The following is an 18959-nucleotide window of genomic DNA, read 5'->3' as shown; positions in this document are numbered from 1 at the left end:
GGCCTCCCCGCCCGGCCGCCGCAGCCCCGCTGCGGCCCCCTCCTTCCCGCCCGCCCTCCGGCCCGCCGGGCTCTTGCCGGGGAGATTAAGGCTGCCGGGGTTTGTTCGCCTGAGTGGGCTCCCCACTGGGAAGCCATGTCGAACAGTTTTGCTCGGGCGCCCCGCTAAGCGCCGGGCAGGGCGTCGCTCTGGGGGGTTGGCTCCCGCCGCCGAGCCCCTGCCAGCCCCGAGGAGCCGTGTCCCCGCGCCTGGCTCCTCGCCGAGCCTCCCCGGGAACCCACAGCGGGACGGGGCTGTGGCTGCCGGGCGAGGCAGCGCCGGGGCAGCTCCTGATCTGCCACGGATCCTGCGCCATCCTGCACACAATGGGACAGGGCAGCTGGGTGTAAGAAAGCCCCCAAAATCCCAAGCCCTTGAACACCACCATCCCTCATACTGCTCAGCCAGGGGTGGGACTTGTGTGGATATAGTCTGGCCATGAGGCTCTCGGGGGAAGTAGAATAAAAGTGGCCACCCGCCTTCTTGCCATCACACAGCTGTGGGCTGGAGCTGGCTCTGCCGTTGTACAGGCATGTGCTGGGTGAAAAAATCCCTGTGGGAGGTGAGCCTGAGGACAGAGGTCTTCTCCATCACCTGCTCACCCCTTGTCATTCTTCCCCCTTTGCACTCCTGGGCTACTTGTGCCATGCAGAGACAAACTCCAGCTGCATGGTGCCCTGGGAGCATTACCCTCGGTGGATGGTGGTGCTGTGAATGGGCTGGCTGTTTGGGCATCCCCTGGATTCAGTAACCAGGAACTCTCAAACTTTGAGCTTTAGGACAATACCTGGAAGTGAAACCAGAAAAGACAGTGAGGGCGGCTTTGGCAACTCCCCCTCCTCTGTCTGTGCCTGTCCATCAGCTGGTCCCCAGCGAGACTGTCAGACCTGTCAGTGCCCGTGGTCACCGCTGCAAGCTGGCACTCCACATGCGATGGCAACGACACATTTGTATTTGGCGGGGTATGAGGCAGCACCGATGCAGCCGCCGCGGGTGCTGAGAGCGGCGCGGTGGAGCGAGGAGAAGCCGTGCCATCTGCTGTTTCTTCCGCGCCAAAGTGTAAAGCAAACATAGCTGGGAGCTATGAAACACCAGGAGGGAAGGGGCCGTGCCTTGTTCCAACGCCGGGGCCCAAGAATCCCACAGGCAGAGCATGTGTTTGTCCTGGTGTCGTCAGCTGTGTAACCATGCAATCTAATCTAAGCCTGGTGCCGGGGCCTTGCTGAAACCCTCGAATCCAGCGTCTGTCCCTCTTGGCTTCGGTACCCCCAACGGCAGCACTTCATCAGTGACTGTCACAAAAAGCTGTGAAGGGGAGAAGCCTCGCAAAGTCAGTTGCAACCTTCTAGCAGCGTTTCCCTCGCAAGCTGTAAATGAGCAGCTTGGAGACAGACGCCTGGGTTTACTCCCTGGGCGCGCTGGGAGTCCCATGTGCTGCAAGCGGAGAGATGCAAAGTTTTCATGGGGGAACAAAAGAAGATGTGGGCAGGACCTGCCCAGGCAGGCAGCACCAGAGCTGGAAGAGGGGTATATAGCACTGAAGCGTGGTGCTTATCTCCGTGATGGGTTTTATGTTGGAGGGATAGGCAGATGCCAAGAAGGAAGGTGATGCATTGATTGCATTGCTAGGAAGAGTGGTGAACTTCACCTGGAGGGTTCATAGAATCATAGGATGGTTTGGGTTGGAGGGGACCATTTAGTTCAAACTCCCTGCCATGGGCAGGGATGGCCCCCATTAGACCAGGTTGCTCAGTGCCCCATCCAGCCTGGCCTTGAACAAACTTCCAAGGATGGTGTATCCCAAAAGTTCTCTGGGCAACTTGTTCCTGCAGCTCACCACACTCACAGTAAAGTTTCTTCCCGACACTTAATTTAGATCTCTCTTTTAGTTTCAAACTGCTCCCCATTGTCCGATCACTGTTTAATAATGTTGCTCTTTGTCTTTTCCAAAAAGCATTTTATAAGGGATTCCTTCTGGGAGCTAAAAGGAAAAAGAGAAATTGGTGCAGTGGTGTGTTTTTCTGAAAGGTCAGTGCAATTGCCAGGCTCATCACATCCCCAGCAGAGTACAGGAGAAGACGTTTGCATCCGAAGGAGTGCTAAGGTGTCAGGGACTGCTGTAGATGTCAGGTCCTTCCCCTTTGGAGAGGGTGAGGGGACCCTGATCCCCTTGGGGAGGGGGAGGAGGTGTCGCCCCGGAGCTCTGGGAACAGCTGGCGAAGGCAGTGCAGGCAGCACAGACAGGGCAGCCTGGCAGTGCCGCCGCGTGGGTAGCGGTGAAATTGCGCCTGCTGCTCGCAGAGGAGCTGGCCTTTTCCTTCTCTGTTAGCCTGGACCGTTCCAGAGGCGGCATCTCCCTTCCTCTTCCCCAGCACTGATGTTTTGCCAGCCGGGTTTGATTCTCCAGGAACGACCCAGAGCGATGCATTACTATGCAGGGGGCAAGGGCATCTCGCTGGGACCATTTGGCATCTCCTTGGTGGCTGGGCACCCAACCAGATGGCAACCCTGCTGCTAGGCAGACCCACTGTCCTTGTGTTTTGCTTCTCCTTCTGCATCTGTGCAAGTGATGCTGGTGCTTTCCTCTGGGAACATTTTCTTGTTGTGGCAGTGAGGCTTTCAGCTGAGGGGAAGTCCCAGTTTTGAGACCTCCAGGTATTTTGCAAGCAGCCTGTGTGCCATGCTGAGCCCATTTTTTGGAGGAAATGAGGGCATGGGGAGAAACGTGGATGCTGTGCCTCCATCCTGGCCCAGTCCAACTGCCCGAGGGTAACAGTGAACAGGCTTTGTTGTGTTGAAGCAGAGCTGGTGAGCACTGAGTGTGATATGCTGATACCTATGGACGCCCCAAACACCTCTTGGGGCTGGGATGGTGGTGTCTGTGTGGCCTGTGTAATGCCAGGGAACACTATCTGTGCAGGATGCCCTGTTCCTACTCCTCATTCACCCATGGACTTGCTTGGATTTGCATAGGGAAAATACTGTGTTGTGCCTCAGCTTCCCTGTGCCAGGAAGGAGGTGGGGACTTGACTTCCTGCCTCAGAGGTGGCTGGAGCAGGACTGTGCTGGCGTGGAGCTGGGAGCAGGCAATGCAGCTCAAACGAGCTCCAGACCCTTATGGTGGGAGAGGGAATGGCTGCTTGGGAGCCACCGGGAAAAAATATGACAGGCAGGTCTTCCCAGAACTGAGCCAGTCCACCCAGACCCTACTTGCAGTGAGATTTTTGGTCTTTATGCTCATTAAAAGCCAGCACAGGCATAGTAGGGAATTTGATCTGCTGCCAGCCCCGCAATACAGAGCCCTTGCAGGCCTGGCGTGCCCTGGCATTGCAGAGCAGGTGATTACACAGACAGTGCTGTGCAGTGATGAAGTAAGTAATGACCTGATTATTTGTGCCCTCTGAAGTGCAGGTCAGGCTCCATGGGAATGCCTCCTGGAACCACTAAGTGTAATTACCAGTTAATCAGCAGGGACCTGTAATTATAGCAGCCAGAGAGTATTTAAGTATGGAGGGTTTTCCCAGAGCCGTGCCACGCAGCTCCGCTTGTCTGAGCCAGGGACAGCAATGCCCAGGGAGCCCCATTCACTTTCAGCCTCCATGAATGGAGCTGGACTTGCCTCAGGACAGCCAGCAGACCAATGGTCAGACAAGGACCTGAAGCTAAATTACAGTTCATGAGAGCTCCTGAGGAATCACAGAGTACTGGGGCATGCCCCTGCCTGTGGATGCCCTGCTCCCATGGGGCGTCATGCTTTGCAGGCACTGCTCATTTTCCTTCCTGTCTCTTTCTTCTGCAGGGATCTGAGTGAGAACTTCATCCAGGCCATCCCCAGGAAAGCGTTTCGTGGAGCCACCGACCTCAAGAACCTGTAAGTCATGGCAGTTTTGGGTATGAGGGAGTTTGGGGTCAGGTCTGGTGGCAGGAAGTATTGGAAGCCTTTCTACCTGTGCTGTCCCATCAGTTCTCTCTCTGATTTTCTCCTTCAGGCAACTGGACAAGAATCAGATCAGCTGCATCGAGGATGGAGCTTTCCGTGCCTTGCGGGGGCTAGAGGTCCTGTAAGTGGCCAGGAGCCGGCTGGAGCCTCCAGCCTGGAAACCCCATGTGGGGTGAGAGTGTCCCTGGGTGTCCCCACTTTCTGAGGTGCTACAGGGACATCCCCAGCATGCCATTTCTGCCTGGCCTCGAGGAGGGGCTGAGCAGGGGTCTGGTATCACTGCTGCAGAGCTGTGCTCCAGGGTCTGATCCTGCCCTGGGGCCTACCTGGCTGCAGCTGGCTGTGGAGAGGAGAAACCTGGAAAGGGCAACAAGTCCTGCCTAGGCATTTGGGCTGTTTCCAGCCTGTGCTTCTCCATCCATTCACCCGGTGCCAGGGTGTGGGGATGTGCTGTTGCTCCCAGGGGTTTAGTGCCACCTGGATCATCTCACATTCCTGTTTACAGCCTGTCCACCCTGACCTGCCCCACTTTGTCTTCCTGCAGGACCCTGAATAACAACAATATCACTTCTATCCCCGTGTCCAGCTTCAACCACATGCCCAAGCTGCGGACGTTGTGAGTGCAGATGAGTGAGGGGCCGTGAGGGTGGGAGGGACCTCCTGATCTTGAGTGGGTTGACCACAGTTCTGCTGCTGCTGTTGGCAGCTCAGCAGTGCTGGGACAGCACTGTGGGGATGGAATGGAGGGGATACCCCTGCAGAGCATCCCCAAACACTGCCAAGCAAGGTGGCCATGGCAACTGGCGCAGATGCTCTTGGGCTCCTCCGTTTCTCCCTCTTCATCCTTTGGGATGAGCCAGACTGAGGCAGCCAGAGAGCAGTGGGGTGGGCAGGAGCTGTCCTGTGGCTGCTGACTGCCCCATCCACCTGCAGCCGCCTGCACTCCAACCATCTCTTCTGCGACTGCCACCTGGCCTGGCTTTCGCAGTGGCTGCGCCAGCGTCCCACCATCGGGCTCTTCACGCAGTGCTCTGCTCCTGCCCAGCTCCGTGGCCTCAATGTGGCTGAGATCCAGAAGAATGAGTTCAGCTGCTCTGGTGAGGGGGACAAGGAGGTGGTGGGTGCCAGGGCCGGGTCACGGGCCAGGGAGACAAAGCGTGTCCTGTCAGTGCAACCCAACTCCACTCCCTACCACATGCCCGAGCTCAGAGCCTGGATGCATGCTGTGGGTTCATCTCAGGTCAGCACAGTTCCTGATATGGGGACAATATGGGGACAACACCACCCTGTCAGTGTGACAGTGCCTCAGTCTGAGCCCTTGGAGCTGTGTGCCTTTGTCACGGGGTTGGGATGCACCAGGACCTTACGCCCCTGTTCAAAAGTGCCACAAACTGTCCCAGCACACGGAGCTGTTACCAGGGTCCTTCCTTGGGGTGCTGCCACAAGCCCACCCGGCCCAGCTCTTTTCAGTTCCAATGCTGGCTGCTTCCCTGGCAGGACAAACGGACCCAGCACGTGCCCAACTCTGCAGCTTGTCCTCTGGCTCCTGCCCAGCCATGTGCACTTGCAGCAATGGCATCGTGGACTGTCGGGGCAAGGGGCTGACTGCTATCCCCGCCAACCTGCCTGAGACCATGACAGAGATGTGAGTATGGCCCCACACCATCACCACTGGGCTCTGGGTGGCTCAAGGCAGTGGGGACACATGAGCAAGCCCTGCAGCTCAGCCCCCCCACAGGGTGGCAGGCCCTCCTTGCCCTTCTCTCACACTGCCCAGATTTAGCCCTGGATTTAGCTGCATTAAAAATGTAAATAGAGAAATAATCTCCTTAGGGGAATCCAATTATGGTGCAAAGCCCCCGCTGGGACAGCACACAAGCACTGGTAATCAGGAGGTCCCCCCAGACCCAAGGTTCTGGGGGAAGAAATGCTCCCCTGACCCCAGCCACCATGATCCCCCCCACCCATGGCACCCCTCCCTGGTGGACAAAGCCCCAACCACAGGATGTAAGTTGCCTCTGGGCAGAACGGTCCCACACCTATGAAGGAACATGCTGCAAGCTTAGGGGTTCTGTAGTCCCCCAGCCCTGTGAATGGGGTGCTGGGGCCTGGCTAGTCCTTTAGCCCTCCTTCCTCCCTCTTCTCTTTGCAGACGTCTGGAACTCAATGGCATCAAGTCCATCCCTCCAGGTGCCTTCTCCCCCTACAAGAAGCTGCGGAGGATGTAATTGTGCACTGTCTACTAGCTCACCCCAAACCCCAAAACCCTTCACTCCTCTGGTCACTGCCATGAGCCTGCAGCCCCTGACCCTGATGGGTGTGGGACACCTCCTGTGACATGGGTCCCCCATATGGCAGCACTGGAGGGAATCTTGAATACCCCCAGCTGTGTATACTGGGTGTTATGGGTTGTCCACTGGGCCCAGAAGGAGGATGGGGATGTTGGGCAAGAGAAGAGGGGACCAGGCCACCTTCTCCCTTTGGGTTTCAGAGACCTGAGCAACAACCAGATCTCGGAGATCGCCCCTGACGCCTTCCAGGGGCTGCGCTCGCTGAACTCGCTGTAAGTGCCCACACTGGGTTGAGTGGGGTGTGGTGGATGCTGCATCCCCTTAACCATGGCCCACACCATTCCCTTATCTCACACCAGCCTTTCTTTCCCAGGGTGCTGTATGGCAACAAGATCACGGACCTCCCCAAGGGTGTCTTCGGAGGACTTTTTGCCTTGCAGCTGCTGTAAGGCGCCACTGGCTGCGTGGGATGCTTTTTGGGGACACAAGGAAGCAGGGCTGAGGTCCCCAACGCCCATGGTGCAGTGCCGGGGGTCCCCAGACTCACATCCTTCTCTCCCTGCCAGGCTTCTTAATGCCAACAAGATCAACTGTGTACGGGCGGACACCTTCCAGGACCTGCAGAACCTCTCACTGCTCTCACTCTATGACAACAAAATCCAGAGCCTGGCCAAGGGCACCTTCACCTCCCTGCGGGCCATCCAGACCCTGTGAGTGCCTGTGCTAGCTCTGATGCCTGGGCAGGGGAGCATCTTGGGGGGAAACATCTTGATGGCTAGCCAGGGCTGGAGCTGGCAGTCACCCACTGTCCCTGGCACAGGCACCTGGCCCAGAACCCCTTTATCTGCGACTGCAACCTGAAGTGGCTGGCAGATTTCCTCCGTGCCAATCCCGTGGAGACCAGTGGTGCCCGCTGTGCCAGCCCCCGCCGCCTGGCCAACAAGCGCATCGGCCAGATCAAGAGCAAGAAGTTTCGCTGCTCGGGTGAGAGCTGTCCCCATCCCTGCCACGGGTGCCCTGCGGCATGGCTGTCCTCAGCCCTGCCCCAGCCTGGTGTCTGTGTGCTCAGAGCGCTGATGTGCTTTTCTTTCCCCAGCCAAAGAGCAGTATTTCATCCCAGGTGAGCAGAGGAGCCACACGCGTGTGTGCGTGGGTGTGTGCATGGTTCCCTTTTGGCCAGGCTGCCTGTGGGGGTGGTTGTGCCAGGGCCCACAGGCTCACCCTGCATTTCCCATCATTTCTGATTGCTGAGTTCCCAGGTGCCACAGTAAAAGAAGCGCTAGGTACCAGATGCAGCATCTCCCATCATGCTGTTATCTGGATGGGCACAGAGGCATCCCCAGAGTCCAGTTCCAGTTGCAAGAGGGTGGTGGACAGTGCCATGTCCCTTGTACCCAGGACAAATATCCCTGCAGATGAACTGCTTGAGGCACAAAGAAGAGTAATACGTGCACAGGGGCTGTGATGAGAGGAGCTGGGGAAGAGACCGAGACCAGCTGGGGGTGTGGGAGGGTCAGAGGAGGAGGCAGGTGCAGCCCCCCGTGCCTCTGCCCATGGGAGCCCACGCTGCCCTATCCATCATGCAGGGACAGAGGATTACCAGCTGAACAGTGAGTGCAACAGTGACGTGATCTGCCCCCCAAAGTGCCGCTGTGAATCAGGTGTGGTCGAGTGCTCCAACCTGAAACTCACCAAGATCCCGGATCGCATCCCGCAGTCCACGGCTGAGCTGTAAGAGTCTCCTCTCTGCCACACTGCTTTCCCTTCTCCAGCAGGAGCATTGCTGGTTCTGGGATTTTGCACAGGGTTTGAGCTGTAGCAGGCCCTTCACAGCCATCCCCTGAGCTCTTTTCCCTGCTGCCCACCCCAGGCGCCTGAACAACAATGAAATATCTATCCTGGAGGCTACTGGCATCTTCAAGAAACTCCCACATCTGAAGAAAATGTGAGTATCAGGCAGTCACAGTCCAGTCAGGAATGCCTATGGTCTGGGAAGGCACACAGAGGTCCTGATGCCAGGGCAGGCTGGGGCATGAAGTGGAGGGCATGTCCCAACCTGATAGTCCCTTGAGGGACTGGCATCACAGGGTGCTCAGTGGGACCTGTGTGAGGCAGGATTCAAGATGAGGTTGGGGCAGAGACCCCATCCCAGCTTTCCCTTCTTCACAGCAACCTCAGCAACAACAAGGTATCAGAGATTGAGGATGGGGCATTCGAGGGGGCATCCTCTGTGAATGAGCTGCACCTCACTGTCAACCAGCTGGAGTCTGTGCGGAGTGGCATGTTCAGGGGCCTGGATGGGCTGAGGACACTGTGAGTCCAACCCCCCTTCCCCGTGATCACAGGGATGGGGACATCCCTACTCCTTGCCTCTCTGCCTTGTCCATGATCTGGGGGCGGTGCTGTCTGCATCACTGCAGGGCCAGCTCAGGAGTGCCTTGCCCGTCAGCTGGCTGTATCCAGAGCTGGGGGGACAGGGGTTTGCTGCTCAGGGACTGGCTCAGGCTCGTCCTGCTGCCCAGCAGTGAGGTGGGCAGAGCCTGGGCACTGCTGAGGTTGGTTTCCCCCATGGAGCCCACCTAGGCTGTTAGGCACCGTGGTTCCCTTCCCTCTGCAGGATGCTGAGGAACAACCGCATCAGCTGCATCCACAACGACAGCTTCACTGGGCTGCGCAATGTCCGCCTGCTCTCCCTGTACGACAACCAGATCAGCACCATTGCTCCGGGAGCCTTTGACACGCTGCAGTCCCTCTCCACACTGTATGTCCCAGGCCCAGGGAGGGGGATGCTTCCGGGCTGTCCACATCGCATCAGAGGGCTGCAGGATGTCCCCTTGCCTGGTGGCTGTTCAAGTGATGCCCTTGTGCTCCTTCCTGTGTGCAGGAACCTGCTCGCCAACCCTTTCAACTGCAACTGCCAGCTGGCCTGGCTGGGGGACTGGCTGCGCAAGAGGAAGATCGTGACAGGGAACCCTCGGTGCCAAAACCCCGACTTCCTCCGGCAGATCCCTCTCCAAGACGTGGCTTTCCCTGACTTCAGGTGTGAGGAAGGTAACTCACTGGCCCCACGGCACTGGGAGTGAGTGGAGACCAGGATTCTCCTCACAGGGTGACACCATGCTCCCTGTCCCAGCACCATCCCTTGCTCCCAGGATGTGCCATGTGGCAAGCCTGGGGCTCAGGGGCCACGTGAGTGCTCTCCCTTAACGATGCGTGAGTTTCCCATCCTGGTACCCAGCCCTTGGGGCTGCACTGAAGTACCCACAGGTGGATATAAAGCCAGGAGAGGATATTGCACCCACTGCATGGCAGGACATTTGTATGTAGGGAGGTCTGTGCTGGCAAATGCTGTGCCCTGGATGCTGGCAGGAGCAGATGTGTAGACAAAACCCACTGGGATTCATTCTGCTCCTTCCCTCCCTCCCTTCTCAGTCTTGCACATGCGCCAGAGCTGGGCAGATGGAGCAGACGGGGAGCGTGCGTGGGGAGAAAAACCTTTTTTTATAAGTTTTTTTTTTTAAATTTAGAGCAGCTTTTGAGCCCTCTGGAAAATATTTACAAACAAATCATCCTTTCTTCTGCTTTCCCTCCTCCACCACGTCAAATACTGAAGGGTTGCATCCCGCGCCTTTCCTAGCGGTGCCAGATAGCATACGGTTGTCCCAGGGACGCCTCTCCCACAGGATCCCAGTGCCATGGCAGGGAAGGGGAGCAGTGCTGGCTCCTCGGGCTGCTTGGCACAGTATCCACTCCCTCTAGCCTGTGTCTGGGAGATGGGTGAAGAAGGTTGTTTCAGGAGGATTTGCAGGGCTGGGCCTCTTCTTCTGCACCCTTCTCTCTGCTGTCCTTGGGACTTCATTTTTATTTGAAAATGGTGAAAATCAGAGCAGCCTTGAGCTCTCTGGTTGTATCCACACTGGTGGGACAGGCAGTTTTGGGGCACAGGAGTGATTCCTGCACTGATGTCTCTCAGCTGTTCTGAGCTGTGCCTGCAACACCCCGCTCTGGGGGCAAGGAAAGATGGTTGGCATGAGAAGGGAGCCATCCTAGGCAGGCACAAGGCATTGAATATGGCCTCACACAATGCCCAGGGACTGGACTACAGTGACTTTGTGGCTTTCTGTGCCCGGTGTAGGTAAGGAGGAGACCACCTGCATCCCTCGGCCCCAGTGCCCACAAGAGTGCACCTGCCTTGACACCGTTGTCCGCTGCAGCAACAAGCATCTCAAGGCCCTGCCCAAGGGGATCCCCAAGAACGTCACAGAGCTGTGAGTGGTGGCCAAGTGCCCAAACTGTCCCCACAACCACCATCAACTTTGCAGTTCTGGGTTGGGGGACTTTGCTGTGGGGTTGCAGGTGTCAGGGCAGAGATACTCCTTCCCACATCTCCATCTTGGCTTTGCAGTGGGAGCAGGACCCCCACCCATCCAAGGGACCCTGTCCAGCCCCAACACCAGCAAGAGGCTCAGCAAAAGCCCCTCTGCTGACTCAGTGTCATGCAAGGGGTGTTGTCACAGCAGCTTGGTCCCTGCTTTTTGATCTTTGTGAGGGTCAGCAAGGGACAGCAGCTGCATTCCCCACACAGCCGTGCAGCCCAGGGCTCTCTCTAGTTCCCAGCAGCCTGTCATCAGTGGCAGGGACAGGGACACCCTGCCTCTGCCACTTCCCCGGCCCCTCCTTGCCATCCCTCTCACCACAGCTGCAGGGATGCTCTTGGCATGCAGGCCCAGCCCCAAGCACACAGGCGATGGGATGTGGTTTGCCTGGGTTCAGCCACCCATCACCATGGGTGTCAGGGAGACACCCAAGCAGCCACGCCAGATCTGGATGTGCAGGCTCCATCGCTGCAAAAGGGGCTCTGTACCCATTTGGGATGCAGGACGGTAGCAAGTCCTGTGTGCAGGGGGTGCAGGCACTGGTTGTGCACAAACATATTCACACCACCCCCACACACCCCTCCACTGTCTTGCACATCCCTCCTCTCTCTACATCCTCCGCTCTCTCTCACACATGCTTTGGGAATGGTTATGGCCTCCCACGCTCACATCAGATGTGTAAAAGCGGCACATGGCTGGCTGCACTTGCACACGTAGGCTGCTGGGAGACTGTCCCTAGGGAACCTGCATGCAAAGCCCCCGGGTGTGCAAATGCACTTGTCCTGCCAGCCTATGAGTCCCCCAAGAACCCCGTAGTGGTGCTGGGTGGGAAGAGATGCTGGAGATGCTTCTTGCAGCCTCAAGTCCGTGGTGGTGCACAAGAGAAAGAGGGGGCAGAGGGAGTGGTCTCCTGCTTCTCAGCCACCCCAAGGTGCTCTTGTTCTCCTTTACAGCTACCTGGATGGGAACCAGTTCACTCAGGTCCCAGGGCAGCTCTCTACCTTCAAGTACCTGCAGCTTGTGTAAGTAGTGGGAGCCCAGGAAGCCAGGGGGCACTGCTGGGACCTGTGGGTGAGAACAGGGGCTGTTGCCATGGTGCATGATCCTGAGGAGGGGCCTGGCAGTGTCCAGGGACCCCTGACATCCCTCTGTGACTCCCCTCTACTCTGGAACACAGCTGTCTGACAGTGATGCTCAGCCCCTGGGTGCTCACCGCCTTTCCTGGTGCCAGGCATGGGGCAGAGGTGGGACAGTGGCATTGCTGCCATCACCCTATGTGACAGCCCTGCTGTTCCCTTGGAGGCTATGTCATGCTGCTGGTGCACCCTATTGCAGCTGAGCAGGCAGGGGAGCAGTGAGAGGGGACGGGGCCCAGCTGGCTCCAGTCCCTGGGGTTTGTCTTTTCCAGTGATCTGAGCAACAACAAGATCAGCTCCCTGAGCAACTCCTCCTTCACCAACATGAGCCAGCTCACCACCCTGTAAGTGCAGTCCTTGCGGCATGCCACACCAGGATACAGCCCAGCCAAGCTGTGGGGGGCTATTCTTAGGGAACCCCAAAGACTGGGGGGTGCTGGGGACACGAGGGTCTCACCCTTCTGCCTGGGTGAAACTGTGGTTTGAGTTGGAGTTCATGCAGGGGCAGTGTGTAGCCCAGGGTCTGTTTCTTGCAAGACACACAGCTGGTTTGGCTCCTTCCCTCCCACAGGATCCTCAGCTACAACTCCCTGCAGTGCATCCCTCCTCAGGCCTTCGAGGGCCTCCGTTCCCTCCGGCTGCTGTAAGTACCTGTCTGTAGCCGAGCTCACAGCCCTGCTTGGCCCTTTCTCTGCTGCTGCCTGTGTCCCTTGTTCCTTATGCCCCTTGGAGTTGGGTGCAGGCAGGCAAGCAGGGTACAGGCTGCAGGAGGAGCGCAGCAGGGCTCAGCAGCCCTTCAGAGCAGACAGTGCATCTGCAGCAGTGACAGTGTGGTGGGGTCCAGCTCTGTCACACATACCTGGACCTGTGACATGGGGGCAGCCCAACTGGTTGCAGTTCTTACTGCCCACCCTGGAGCCATGGGCATTACAGGACCCTCTGTTCTCTGCAGGTCTCTCCATGGCAATGACATCTCCAGCCTTCCTGAGGGCATCTTTGCAGATGTCACCTCCTTGTCCCACCTGTGAGTATCTCCCACTCCACAGGGCTCAGGGCTGGACCCAGGCTCAGGAGACTTCTGAAAATTAGGCTGAGCCTGGCTTCCCTGAAGGGTGAGCTGCCTTCTCCCCTCTTCTCTGGGCTGGCACTTGCGACATCATTTGTTGGGTGGTGTTGTGACCCGCTTCCCTCCCCATGCTTGGGCTCAGGACCAGGTGTGCCGCTGAGCCTCCCAGTACTGCTGGGATGACCCTATGGTCCTAGCTGGATGCTATGTGGAGTCTTTCTGCAGTCCACTAGGTCTCTGGGGTCCCCCAAAATGTGGGTCAAGCCATGCAAAATGGTGACATGGCTGTGGGTTGGCAGGGGCTCCTCTGACCCACACCAACACGTTGTTAGCCTTCTGCCAGTGCACTTCCCTGCAACAGCTCCCTGCAAATCTGTCACCAAGTGTCCTGCTGCCAGTGGTGGTGTTTCAGCCCCTCTTTAAGGTAGCCTGTACCTCAGGAGCACTGCTCCATACCCACTACCTGAGGATGGGGTTCAGCTTTGCTCATGGTGCTTTTTTGGTCCCCTCCCTGTCTCTGCTAAGCTGTTCCCACCTGTCTGCCAGTGGCCACTCCTGCTCTTGTTATCCTGGGAGTCTCAGACTGTTCCTTCAGTCTGCAAGGAGCATCTTGACTTCCAGTCCTGACCTCCTCATGTTTTTGGGGAGCAACACTGCTCGCTCTGCTATGATTTCCCTTGCCAAAGCCTGTGTTGCCTTTGCTGCTTCCAGCCGGCACTGCCAGTTCCCACAGGCAGAGCTGTATCACCAGCCAGTGCTGTGGGTGCTGTAGGACTGAGAGCCCCAGCAGATGAGCTGTCTGAACTGCCTCCTTCTGGGCTGCCATCTCCTTCCTTCGTCACAGATATTGGTCACACTGGCCCTCCATCACCGCTGACCTTTTCAGTCAAGGAGGATCCAAAGGGGCATCCAGCCCCTCAGCCTTCCACATCATCTGCTGCTTCCCTGCCCTTCTCCACTGTGGAGCAAGCAACCCTCCCTTCTCCTCCTCTCCCAGGGCAATTCTTTCTTATCCCCTGATGCTGTCTGCATGAGCTCCAGCCACAGCCCACTGCTTATCCCTATCAGCCTGCTCTTGTGTCCCTGTCTTGCACGCTTGTGCAGCAGAGCTCAGGTTGGCCCTGCAGCTCCCATGCAGGTCCTATTGTTTCTGCAAGGCCTCAAGGTCCTTTGGCCAGTTTGCTGGTCCAGGCAGCTTTGTATGTGTGCTGCAGAAGGACTGCTAAGGATTTCTGTGTGCACAGTGGAGGAGAGCCCCAGGGAAGAGCACAGGGCACCACGTGGGCTGTGGGGCTGGCAGCAGGGTGGTCTAACTGAGCAGCATTGTGGGGCTGTGTGTCCCCGTCCTCCCTCCATGAGCAGCAGCTCTGGTGGGTCCAGAAATGGAGGAGTACTGGTTCCCCCATCATTTGGCAGTCCAGCCCAGTGATGGAGTTGTACCCAGTCCCAAGGTCTCCAAGCCCAGTTCCCTCCATGGGGCAGTGGGTGCAGTTTTGCCCTTCTCCTCCTGCAGAGCCATTGGGGCCAACCCCCTGTACTGCAGCTGCAACCTGCGCTGGCTCTCCAGCTGGGTCAAGACGGGGTACAAGGAGCCAGGCATCGCCCGCTGCGCTGGGCCCCCCGAGATGGAAGGCAAACTGCTGCTCACCACCCCTGCCAAGAAGTTTGAGTGCCAAGGTGAGAGGTGCCCCTGCTGTCCGTCCATGCCCCTCTCTGTCACAGGCAGCTGGGCTGCCTCCTGCCCCTTGCCCAGCAGAGCAGTGCTCAAGTCTGGGTGGCTCCAGGATTTCAGCCTTTGAGCTGCTTTGTGGATGAGGGGGACCAGGATGCTTCCATCCTCTTACCTGGCTGGTGGCACATCCCTAGTGACCGAGCAAACTGGTGGCTGTCCCATTTACTGGCGCACAGCCCCCTGGCAGGGAAGGGTCTGCTCCCAGACACAGCTGAGGCTCTGTCCCCCACATCAGTGATCACAAAAGGACACGTCCCCATCACTCCCTGCACTGACAGTCATCCCCGTGCCTTCCATCCCGCAGGCCCACCCTCCCTGAGTGTCCAGGCCAAGTGCAACCCCTGCCTCTCCAGCCCCTGCCAGAACCAGGGCACCTGCCACAACGACCCCCTCAGCTTCTACCGCTGCACCTGCCCCAGTGGCTACAAGGTACCCTAGTCCCAGGGGTCCCCATTGCACGGGGACATGTCCCTGCAGAGGGCAAGGGAGCAGAGCAGGGGCTTTGCCATGCCCCTGGGGCTTGTGTCTGCACGACCATCTGCCCTCCCTGTGTGCCCCAATGTCCCACTGAGTGTGATGGGGCAGGGAGAGCTGGGCAAGGTGCTGTGGCACCCTCCTCGCTCCCACCTCTCCATCCTTCCCCAGGGCAGGGACTGTGAGGTGGCAGTCAGTGGCTGTTCCTCCAACCCTTGTGCCAATGGAGGGACCTGCCAGCCTCAGGAGGGGGAAGGAGCCGGGTTCAGGTGAGTGCTGGACAGGAATCCATGAAAGGTGGGTATTTGGACAGCAGCATGAAGAGTTTTGATACTTCCTTCTCCTCCTGCCTGCTCCCTTGGGCATATAGCTGGGATACTGGACTCATATGGTAGCTCCAGCCCATGCTGCCTGGCTCTACTTCCCCATGCTCCTCATCCTTTCAGGCTCCTGAGCCAAGGTCATGGCAGAGAAAGGGGGTCCCATCACTACAGGAGGCATGGGGAGGTAAAGGATAGTGGGATTTGTGGCTGGGAGCAGTTTCTGTTGTCCTGGGGTCACTGCTGCTCCCTGTGGGGCTGCCTTGCCCCCACATAATCTCCACTGCCCTGGATGCTTCACGCCTTTCCAGGAACTGGGATACAATTAGGAGCTGAAAATAGATGGCAGGCCGGGGTGAGGAAGTGGACTGCACAGCCAGCCTCTTGTCATGGCAACTCGGCATCCTTGGGCAGGCTGTGCTGCCACCCACCCCTGTAACCAGTGTTCAACAGGGGGACACCAAACCCAGCTCTTGGCATGCATGTGTGCTCTGCACCAAGGTCCTGTCCTGGTTATTCTGGGGGAACCACCCCCAGGCACTCCATTTCCCTTTCCCCCCTGACACTCCCCCTGCCCTGTGGCAGGTGCCTGTGCCCAGCGGGCTTCGAAGGCCTGAGCTGCAGCGCCACCAGCAACCCCTGCAAGGAGCACGTCTGTGAGAACGGGGGCTCCTGTGTGCCCAGTGCCACCAACTACACCTGCCTCTGTCCTGCCCACTACACAGGTACCTGGAATGGGGCTAGCCATCCCCAAATCATGCAGACCTGGCAGGGAAATGTGCCCAGTACTGCCTTCCCACCTGTGAGGCTGACAGCAGCTCTGCCTGCTGTCCCAGTGCCTGTCACCATGCCGTCTGGGCTCAGCTGTCCCAACTTTGGGTACTCTGCTGAACCCCCACACCCTGGGATGCCCTCAGTGCCTGGCTTGGGCAGGAGCTGTCTCCTGTGGAGCAGAGCCTTGTGCCTGTGGGGGTGGAAGCCACAGGCATGGAAACTCTCTGCCTTGAGCTGAGGCCCCCAGGGGTTCCCCATGTCCCGCAGGGACTGGAGCTGCCCCTCTGGCCCTGGAGCTGATGGGCATCCCCTCTTCTGCTTTGCAGGGGAATTCTGTGAGCAGCCACCCGATTTCTGCTCATCTGAGCTCAACCCATGCCAGCATGACTCCACATGCATCTCTACCAGCCAGGGGCCCAGGTGAGCCCCCTCTCCCTAAACCACTTTTCCTGGCTGTGTGAGAGTGGGTAGATTTGCTTTTGGGGAGCTGCAGCTTGCAGGCTGGTGAGGGGGCATGGGGAGGGGGATGCCAGGAGGAGCAGGTGCCCATTGTTGAGGGGAGAATGAAGGGGCAGCCCTGAACCCTCCACCTGCCCCAGGTGTGTGTGTGCTCCTGGCTACGTGGGGAGCAACTGCAGCGAGGACTTCGATGACTGCCAAGACCATCGGTGCCAGAACAATGCCCGCTGCCTGGACGAGGTGAACGGCTACTCCTGCCTCTGCACCGAGGGCTACAGGTATCACCAGGAAGACGGGGCACCTGGGATAGAGGGGATGGTTATGTGTCATTGCAGGAGGGACAGGTCCTGGCTACCAAGTCCATTAATCCATCCCTCTCACAGTGAAAGGAAGGAGTGGGGATAGAAGCCTATGTTTCTGTGGATGGAAGCTGGGCAGGGAGCCAGCATCCCTGGGGAGGGACCCCAGGGCACAACTCAGCATCTAGGCATCCCTCTGATGCCAGTGTATGGAGAGCATCCCCAGGGACCCCAAATCGGGGGTGTTGTTAGAGCAGGGGGCAGGGTGTAGGGTGCATTCCCAGCCCCCTGCCCAGCAGCACCCTTGGCCCTGCAGTGGCCAGCTCTGCGAGATGCCGCCCCACACCGCTGGCCAGTCTGGTCTCTGCGAGCGAGCCGAGTGCCAAAACGGGGCCCCGTGTGTGGAGCGTGGTGCCCGCGCCCTTTGCCAGTGCCTGCCCGGCTTCGGTGGCCCCAAGTGTGAGAAGCTGCTGAGCGTCAACTTTGTGGACCGTGACACGTACCTGCAGTTCACTGACCTGCAGGACTGGCCACGGGCCAATATCACCCTTCAGGTGAGGGCAGGGGAGATGTGGGGATATTGGGGGGGTTGGCACTGGGAATGCTGCCCCAGGGATGTGGGCTCCCACCTCTCCCTGTGGCAGGTCTCCACAGCTGAAGGCAATGGCATCCTGCTGTACAACGGTGACAGTGACCACATGGCTGTGGAGCTGTACCAGGGCCACGTCCGGGTCAGCTATGACCCTGGCACCCACCCCAGCTCAGCCATCTACAGGTACGTGCCACCCCTTCCCTGCTCACTGGGGACCACCACCCCTATAGCATAGGCTTGGAGGCATCCCTGGTGACCCAGCCATCCCCCCCAGTGCTGAGACCATCAACGATGGGCAGTTCCACACCGTGGAGCTGGTGACCTTCGACCAGATGGTGAACCTCTCCATTGATGGTGGCAGCCCCATGACCATGGACAACTCAGGGAAGCACTACACGCTGAACAGTGAGGCTCCTCTCTATGTGGGAGGTAAGACAGGGATCAGGGGAGCAGTGGAGGGCGTGGGGGGCGTCCAGGTGTGCTGATGGTCCTACTCTCCCCAGGCATGCCTGTGGATGTCAACTCGGCTGCCTTCCGCCTCTGGCAGCTCCTCAATGGCACCAGCTTCCATGGATGCATCCGCAACCTCTACATCAACAACGAGCTGCAGGACTTCACCAAGACGCGGATGACGCCAGGGGTGGTGCCGGGCTGTGAGCCCTGCCGCAAGCTCTACTGCCTGCACGGCATCTGCCAGCCCGCCGGCGCCCAGGGCCCCGTCTGCCACTGTGAGGCCGGCTGGGACGGGCCCCACTGCGACCAGCCCCGTGGTGGCCCCTGCCAGGGGCACAAGTGAGTGCCCTCACCCTGCTGGCTGCCCTGCAGCCATGGTTCTGTCCTGTTGGCTGCCCCACAGTGACCCATCTGCCCCACTGGCTGTCCTGAAGCAATAGCACGGCCCCACTGGCTGTCCAGCAGCCATGGTCCTGACCCACTGGCTGCCTCACAGAGTTGTGCCTGCCCCATTTGGTCTTTGGCTGCGCCAATTCATTGGTGACCCCACCATAACTGAGCTGCTCCATTGGCTCATTGGCTGTCCTTTGCCCATTGGCTGCCTGACCACAATTCCTTTGCTCCATCAGCTCATTGCCACTCTCTTCCTCACTGGCTTCTCCACTACACTACTCAATCCTTTGCTCACTGGCTGTCCCTTCCTCTTGGCTGCCCCACCCACACCTCCCACTGGCTGTCCACCACCCTCCCCTGTGGCTGGTTGGTGGTGGCGGTGTTGTGCCATCACAGTGGTGCTGTGCCAAGGCACTGCCATGCTGTGTCAGTAGCACTGAGTTGTGCCAGGGCTGTTCTGTGCTGGGGGTGGTGTGACTGAGCCGCAGCGGTGCTGTGCCGGTCCCAGTGCAGTACTGTGCTGGTGCCAGGCTGGTGCTGAGCCATGCCATGCCATGCTCGCTGCTGGTGGGCTATGCACACTGGTGCCATGCCACGCCACACTGGCAGGTCCTG

At 58.6% G+C, this 18959-nt stretch overlaps 2 protein-coding genes across 3 annotated transcripts in view; one reads left to right on the top strand and one right to left on the bottom strand.

Moving 5' to 3' along the window:
* Nucleotides 1–18959, top strand: part of SLIT1 (slit guidance ligand 1) — a 61619-nt gene that overhangs the window by 39975 nt on the left and 2685 nt on the right. Inside the window, exons 5-35 of one of the 2 annotated variants that reach the window (XM_027908214.1) lie at nt 3839–3910; nt 4029–4100; nt 4524–4595; nt 4913–5076; nt 5477–5624; nt 6132–6203; nt 6471–6542; nt 6644–6715; nt 6837–6980; nt 7091–7254; nt 7367–7390; nt 7857–8001; nt 8141–8215; nt 8440–8583; nt 8888–9031; nt 9155–9321; nt 10406–10538; nt 11600–11668; nt 12055–12126; nt 12354–12425; nt 12735–12806; nt 14362–14525; nt 14885–15009; nt 15226–15323; nt 15960–16099; nt 16475–16568; nt 16748–16885; nt 17223–17460; nt 17551–17681; nt 17773–17927; nt 18002–18290. In XM_027908214.1, the coding sequence (XP_027764015.1) occupies nt 3839–3910; nt 4029–4100; nt 4524–4595; nt 4913–5076; nt 5477–5624; nt 6132–6203; nt 6471–6542; nt 6644–6715; nt 6837–6980; nt 7091–7254; nt 7367–7390; nt 7857–8001; nt 8141–8215; nt 8440–8583; nt 8888–9031; nt 9155–9321; nt 10406–10538; nt 11600–11668; nt 12055–12126; nt 12354–12425; nt 12735–12806; nt 14362–14525; nt 14885–15009; nt 15226–15323; nt 15960–16099; nt 16475–16568; nt 16748–16885; nt 17223–17460; nt 17551–17681; nt 17773–17927; nt 18002–18290 (3741 nt within the window). Of the gene's footprint in view, nt 1–3838; nt 3911–4028; nt 4101–4523; nt 4596–4912; nt 5077–5476; nt 5625–6131; nt 6204–6470; nt 6543–6643; nt 6716–6836; nt 6981–7090; nt 7255–7366; nt 7391–7856; nt 8002–8140; nt 8216–8439; nt 8584–8887; nt 9032–9154; nt 9322–10405; nt 10539–11599; nt 11669–12054; nt 12127–12353; nt 12426–12734; nt 12807–14361; nt 14526–14884; nt 15010–15225; nt 15324–15959; nt 16100–16474; nt 16569–16747; nt 16886–17222; nt 17682–17772; nt 17928–18001; nt 18291–18959 lie in introns of both variants that reach the window. The other variant, XM_027908208.1, reaches the window with a different exon arrangement.
* The window catches only part of LCOR (ligand dependent nuclear receptor corepressor), a 98532-nt gene continuing 91373 nt past the window's right edge, over nt 11801–18959 (bottom strand). The window contains exon 8 of the transcript XR_003573949.1: nt 11801–11812. The gene's annotated coding sequence lies outside the window, so the exon portion shown is untranslated. The remainder of the gene's footprint in view (nt 11813–18959) is intronic.

This window comes from Empidonax traillii, unplaced genomic scaffold (genome assembly GCF_003031625.1).
Source record: "Empidonax traillii isolate 1590-97213 ecotype Southwest subspecies unplaced genomic scaffold, ASM303162v1 scaffold27:size3997909, whole genome shotgun sequence".
NCBI lineage: Eukaryota > Metazoa > Chordata > Aves > Passeriformes > Tyrannidae > Empidonax > Empidonax traillii.
This window is presented reverse-complemented; position numbering and strand designations above follow the sequence as displayed.